The sequence below is a fragment of the Cupressus sempervirens genome, chromosome 9 (genome assembly GCF_028749045.1).
Source record: "Cupressus sempervirens isolate cs-2001-9-10 chromosome 9, ASM2874904v1, whole genome shotgun sequence".
Taxonomy (NCBI): domain Eukaryota; kingdom Viridiplantae; phylum Streptophyta; class Pinopsida; order Cupressales; family Cupressaceae; genus Cupressus; species Cupressus sempervirens.
Window position 1 is genome coordinate 713,501,999 of NC_143126.1, and position 7,360 is coordinate 713,509,358.

At 30.7% G+C, this 7,360-nt stretch overlaps 1 protein-coding gene across 1 annotated transcript; it reads right to left on the reverse strand.

The window, feature by feature from the left end:
- Positions 1 to 5,378: 5,378 nt before the first annotated feature.
- On the reverse strand, positions 5,379 to 7,025 carry LOC149540711 (uncharacterized). Its single transcript, XM_089799697.1, has one exon. It carries the CDS (start codon positions 6,271 to 6,273, stop codon positions 5,773 to 5,775), a length of 501 nt encoding a protein of 166 aa, XP_089655823.1. The 5' UTR covers positions 6,274 to 7,025; the 3' UTR covers positions 5,379 to 5,772.
- Positions 7,026 to 7,360: the final 335 nt, after the last annotated feature.

Sequence of the window (7,360 nt, forward strand, 5' to 3'; positions counted from 1 at the left end):
GTCTAATATTAATATTTACTTTTCTTTTAATTCATAATGCACCTCGAGATAACTCAAATTTGAAATTATTATTATTATTAAACTATTTATAATTTCTCCTATAATATTTAAATATTCATAACTAGATGATTATTAAGTTAACTCAACTATAACTCTTCTTAAAATATAGCTACGTCACAAATATATATTTATTAATGTATAACTCAAATTGTAGTAATAAATATATAACAAGTTATAACCCACTTAGAATTATTAAAACAAATTAATATTAAAACCCCACTTATAAGAAAATAAGTAGTATTTATTTATTTAATTTTAAAAATAAATAGATAATATATTTTGTTAATTAATAATTTTTATTTTTTTATTTTTATTTCTAAAATTAATAATTAATCATAAAAAAAAGTTTTATTTTTTAAAATTAAAGTAAATCTGAAAATTAAATTATAATAAAAATAAATATTCAATTAGTATTTCTGCATGCCTTTGATCTCTTATATCATGCAACCATAATATACTTAGTTTTCTATATTTAGTGTATTTGTTTTCACATGCATGTATAAATTTACCTGCAACATACTTTTCTCTCAATTAGCCTTTTGTTTTTCCAAGAAAAAATGCAATTAAATTATTTTTGATACAAGAAGAATATCTATCTTTATTTAGAAAACTCATGATAATCACATGACAAATTTAAAGTTCAAACCCTAACTATTCAATTTGTTTTTTTCTTCCAATTTTCTATAATCAAATTTCCTTATATTAGAAAAGATTTTTAAAAATACAATCTTAATAATTTTCTAAATTTTTCTACAATTTTCCTCAGTCAAGTTTTCATGATTAATAAGTTTTACTTTTTCAAAATTTACAACATAATTCCTTATCCAAAGATTAGTACAATAAATTAATAAGCATTATGCAAGCACCTAGCAAGACACAAGTAGATAGATCTTTCAATAAAATTCTACAATGGATTTTCAAACTCTACCTTAAAATCAGAGACCACCTATGAATGCATGCAAATCCAAACCCTTCAAAACTTTCAACAATTATTTTGCTCCAATTCCAAATTTTGCTCTCCAAAACTTGTGTGGAGAAATGAGCTCTAATCTCCTAATAAAGAATTTCTCAACCTATGGTTTCAATTTTATCAACATGCAAAAGCCTTCTCTTTTATTTTTATTTATTTATTTAATTTTTTGTATATACTTTTTACATTTTAATAAACATAAAGTTTATTTAAATTATTCTCACATTGATTTTTAATAAAAATATGATGTATTTAGAAAATATATTTATTAATTTAACTAATTAAAATATTTAAAGTTCATTATTAAAATAAAATTTCTAAATGTATTATTATTGAATTAAATAAATATAGTTATGTCAAATTTGGTCTTTTAATTAAATCTTTAAATTTATCTCCTTTATTTAATTAATACAATATAATTAAAATTTAATTTTTCTTTATAAAATTTAAGTTAAATTAAATCATTTAATAATATCTTTATTTGATTTAATTATAACTAAAAATCATAGCAGACTAACAAACTAAAACAAGACAACTCATCTAAAAGACAAAGTACAAATTCTAACTCAAAGGGTCAAAATCTAGAATTCACATCACTTGATGAATTCAAAAGGGTACATATCTCATATACTTGTCCTAGATTCTACGAATCTAGGACAAGTGGCTCAGGTTTAAGATTTGGACTTGAGAACTATCTCCCCTCTTTTAACATTGAGATACTATGCTAGGGCACACTTATCCTAGCAATTTAGGGAAGTCAATACCCAATACTTGCAATCTACATAAAAGTCGAACATGTACATATATATATATAAACTAAATAGGCAATGGCAGGGACTAGTACATCATATATAGATCCTGACTAGCATGTGACTACGACTCTCTCCCTCAACCACATCAAAAATGTCAAACATACATGTACACCATACACATGCCAGTATGAGGTAAGTCACCATAAAAATCATATATACATCATCCATCTAACAGTCATCATGAAACAACTAAAATCACTATATGAACATACAAAGCATCATCATGGAAATAATAAACATGAACACATGAAATAACCGAGTATCAAGTAACTCGTCAAATATATAAATTAAGTATGAAATAACATCAATCAAATCAAGTAACCAAGTACCACTAAATTATAACACATAACCATAAAAGATGGCCTAAAAGAATTCGGAAATAAAACATGAAAGGTAAACTAGGGGTAGGCACTATGACCATTCCATCCAATAATGAAGTAGTAAGAATATCTACAAGGAAAATCAAGGCAGCAATCAAGTACAATGATTATGGTTTAATGACTCAAGTAATGAGTGTAGAAGAACCTCAAAATTTTGAAGAAGCTGGGAATCATAAAGAATGGATGAATGTAATGCATAAAGAATATGTTTCAATTATGAATAATGACACTTGAGAACTAATTGAACTAACAGCAAGTAAAATTCCTATTGTTTATATATGGTTGTTCAAAACAAAGTTTATATTGATGGCATTGTTGATAAATTCAAAGCTAGATTAGTTGCAAAAGGGTACTCACAAAAGGAAGGAATTGATTATGAAGATACTTTTACACTGGTAACTAAAATGAATACTATTAGACTAATGATTGCACATGGTACTAAATTTGATTGGGTTCTTCATCAAATGGATGTTAAATCAACATTTTTAAATGGTGATTTAAGAGAAGGCACTTATCTTGTCCAACCTAAAGGTTTTGTCAAACAAGGGAAAGGGCATTTGGTATGTAAGTTAAAAAAGGTATTATATGGTCTCAAACAAGCACCAAGATCATGATACAAGAAAATTGATAAATTCTTCTTTCAACAAGGATATATCAAAAGTAAAAATGATCCAAATTTATACATAAAGAATGATGAACATGTGAATGTCATTTTCATTTCTTTGTATGAGGATGACTTAATCACAACATGAAGCTCTATAGAGTTGATTGATGCAAGGTAGCCCTGTCACAGGAATTTGAAATGAATGATCTTGGCAAAATACATTATTGCTTAAGAATTGAAATGTGGAAACAAAATGGTAGGACTTTGATTACTCAAAGTAAGTACATGCAATGAAGTTAATCCAAAAGTTTAGTATTCAAAATTGTAAAGCAACATGTACTCCATTGGAACAAAATTTCAAGTTATCTTTTGACGGTGACACTTCAAAAGTCAATGAGATGTTGTATAGGCAAATGGTGGGAAGTCTAAACTACTCGACCACAATAAGACCTGATATTTCATATTTTGTCTACAGACTCGTCCAATTCATGAATAATCCTCTTGAGATTCATTGAAATGCAACAAAAAGAGTCCTTGGATACCTATAAGGCAACATATCTTTTGGTATTGAATATACTGACCATTTGAATGTTGAGTTGATAGGTTATTCTAATTTTGATTGGGTGGGAGATCTATACAATTATAAATCAACAATTGGTTATGCATTCAACATAGGATGGGGTGTTGTCTCTTGGAGCAACAAGAAGAAACCATGAACTATTTCTCTTTCATCTACTGAAGTTGAGTACAAAGCATTATGCAATGCTACATGTGAAGCAATTTGGCTAGGGATAATTCTTGAAGATATGGGACAAAAGTAAGAAGGGCCTACTTCAATCAAGTGTGGAAATCAAAGTACAATAAAACTTGCAAGCAATATTATTTATCATGTAAGATGAAAGCATATTGAAATAAAACATCATTTTGTAAGAGAGAAAATTCAATCTCAAGAGATAGAGTTGATCTATTGTAATACCAATGATAATGTAGCTAATATATTCAATAAGCCCTTGGGAAAAATTAAGTTTGTAATATTTAGAGAGGTGTTAGGTGTCAAACAAGATTAGATTATTCCTTAAGGGGGAGTGTTAGATTAATAATGAATAATCCATGTTGCATATGTGCCAACTCAAGTTTGAGTTGTTGGCAGCAAGACTTTAGTTTAATTGTAGTTGTGACATAGAGTTCTAGTTTGAATAAACAACTAACTATAGATCTTTCTCTTAGATCCAATTAGTTATCTAGAGTAGTCAACTTGTCCTTTACTCTTGTTGTGGTGTCAAATCCTCTTAGTATGTTGTCAAACTCTTAACAGTTGGTTGTCAATCTCCTTTGTAATATTTTAGGAATGTAGGTTGTTCATTCAGCTGTATAAATAGGCTTCCATTATTCAATAATATCAAGTTGCTAGTTCTTATTCTCTTATCTATTTTCTTCTTGTGTATTGCATCTCTATTTTGCAATAGCATCATCTTTGTATTGAAATGTTCAATCCATCCATATTTGAGATGTACTATCTCCTTTGTAGCCATGTAAATTGTATGAGTTAATAAATCAAGTCATGCATTGACATGATATACCATTCTTATAGTGTATCCTTATATATGTACTCATATAGTATAATTGATGGATTAATCATGTTGTGTCATATTTTAGATGTTGTGAATGTATAGAAATCATCAATAATATTTTTTATCCTTGGTCTAAGTACATTTGAGAATTATTCTTGTATATGTCTCACTGATAAATCTTGAGTTGGTGAATGCTTACACATGATAGTACACATTTTTTGGAAAATGAATTTTAAATAGATCACAATATGGATGTATATCTTTTAATTTGATAATTCCAAACCACTATGTAGTATATTGTAAAATGAAGAAAGGTATGTCAGTTTTGACTAAACTATTTGAATTCAATATGGATCTTAAACATTGGCATATATGAAATTCATTGAAAGCAATAAACAAGTTCATCCATAGACAAACTAACATAATTCACTCCATAGAAACTCAATCTAAAAACAAGAGTGCACAATTCAAGGTTTAGAAACACTTCTTCTATATAAACGAATGCACTTGAACCTTTGATGGGTTCATTTTTAGTCCATAATAGTAAAAATTTATCACATCACACTAAAATTTGGTAATTTATGGCCATTGTCAAAAAGTGCCAATTAGTGGACTTGTTAAAAGTGTCAAAGTAATGGGATGTCCATCATGATATTCCAAACATCAACTACGATGTTTTAAGAAAGGAATCATTATTGATACAAGTCGTGTGTCCTCCATGATCATGACACAAGCTTTGATTAAAAGCTTATGGCAATCAGCAAAGTATCACGTACCTCTCTTTTAACGTTCTTTTCCCTCTAAATTATTTATGCAAACTCAAAGCAAAGCAAAGATCGAGATGGTTGATAATGATTTTTACAAAGAAAAGTTTCCATTGTTACCAAAGATTTCACTTGTAACATAGTTGGCCAGTAGTTTACAATGATCTAACCAATATGCATTGAAATCTTATAAAGTGTTTTTGACTGAAAAAGGAAATGAATCGTGAAGTATTTTCCATTCTCATTTCATTTTGGAAAAAAATTGATTACAACTTATAACCAGAGATGGTGTAGTACAACTTCACAAATTAATGGGGGCAAATGGAAGAATAAAATGAATATCAGAGAATGTGGGACAAGATATACTGATTGATCTGATCTGTTGGGCAAAAATAGAGGCATTATTTCAACCATGTTGAACATTTTGGGACAATCTGATGGTATTTATTGGACTTTGTTGGACATTTTTGTAGTCTATTATATCAGACTACATGTTTCTAGATCTACAAACTATATGTGTATTCCTAATTACCTCCTGATTGTGCTTCTAATATGACTTGTACAATAATCATAGATGGATTTCATGAATATGTTTCCTAGTGTAGAAAAACTTAGACACCCCTGTTGAGCATCTCCTGGTAGCGTTTGAAAGAACTCTGCTTCTGGAATCTCATCTGGGCATGAAATCTTTTGATAAAAATGTCAGCCAGATCATCAATTTCATCTTCAAGCTCGGCCAAATCAGTACATGTAGAGAGTCGACCATCAAGCATAGAAGAAATGGAGTTTCTTGGGGACTCAAAGAGGGTATGGGAGATATAATCAAGCTCAGATTGCTCATACTTTTGCTCAGCGGCAGAAGGAGCATAGACAGCCATTGCCATATTATTATTGCTCTCCTCTTTCTCCTTCTCTGCATGAAACAAAACATTCATCTTATGACAGAGTGCCTTGAATACCTTCTTGTTCTTCACAAGCCCAAGAACAACCAGCTTTGACTTCATCACATCAGTTGCTCTCTCTTTCAGAGCATTCGACTTGGTTTTCACAACACCTCTAACAACAGACCAAACTTGCTTCACGAAATTTGTAGAAGCCTCCATCTTCATCATTGTTGCTTGAAAACTTCTTTCAATCTTGGAAATTATAACAAGGGAAATTCTTGGCCCAAATTCTTTCAATCTTGGTATTGAACAAGGCAAGATCTTACCTCAACTTCTCTCAATCTCTTCCAAACTCCTTACAATCTTTGAAGTAAAGAGGAGAATTCTCTCAATCTTTGAAGTGAATAAGAAGATGAGAATTCTCTCAATCTTTGAAGATTGAAGTGAATAAGATGAATTCTTGCCTCAACTTCTTTTAATCCTTGGGTCAACTTCTCTCAATCTTGGAAGTGACAAGGTGATTTCTTGTCTCAACTTCTCTCAATGCCCACTTCTTCTTGGGGCAATTTTTTTCAATCTTCGAAGGGAATGAGGCGAATTCTCACCTCGACTTCTCTCAATCTTTGAAGAATTCTTGCCTCAACTTAAATTGAAGATTCCTCGCCTCAACTTCTCTCAATCTTTGAAGTGACAAAGGTCAATTCTTGCCTCCAATTCTCTCAAATTCTTGCCTCAACTTCTCTCAACTTTGAAGTGAATAGCAATGCTTACTACTTCTTTTGAATTCTTGCCTCAACTTCTCTCAATCTTGGAGGCAAAGAAGATGAATTCTTCCCCCAACTTCTCTCAATCTAATTTCTTGCCCTAGCTTCTCTCAATCTTTGAGGTGAATTCTTCCCCAACTTCTCCCAATCTAAAATCTTTTCCTAACTTCTCCCAATCTTTGAAGTGAACAGGGCAAAAGACTTGGGACTCACGAAAGAACAATGGTTCTGCTGGGGTCTATAAATAGCCCTCCGAGGTAGAGTAAAGCCAAAGCATTTGAAGAAAAATCTGTCACGCGCATGCATGAGGTAAAGGAAAGTGATGAAAGTGGGTCAATCGGCGCGCCTGCTGTTTCATAAAAGCAGGACTGTATAAAAATGGAGTCCAAGCTGAAAAGAGCAAAAGTGGGCGGCGGACTGATTGAATGGGGAAGAAATTCATTACTTGTGAAGGCTAAATAACAAAGCAACACTAAAATCTTGGTATTCTCTGTACCGTTTAAAGCATGAAAGGAAAAGGGGAGGAGGACAAGCCTTGCAAAAGCTTTTTT

What these genes read in the sequence shown, in the direction of transcription:
- LOC149540711 (XM_089799697.1), bottom strand. Translation starts at nt 6,273, where the DNA reads ATGATGAAGATGGAGGCTTCTACAAATTTCGTGAAGCAAGTTTGGTCT.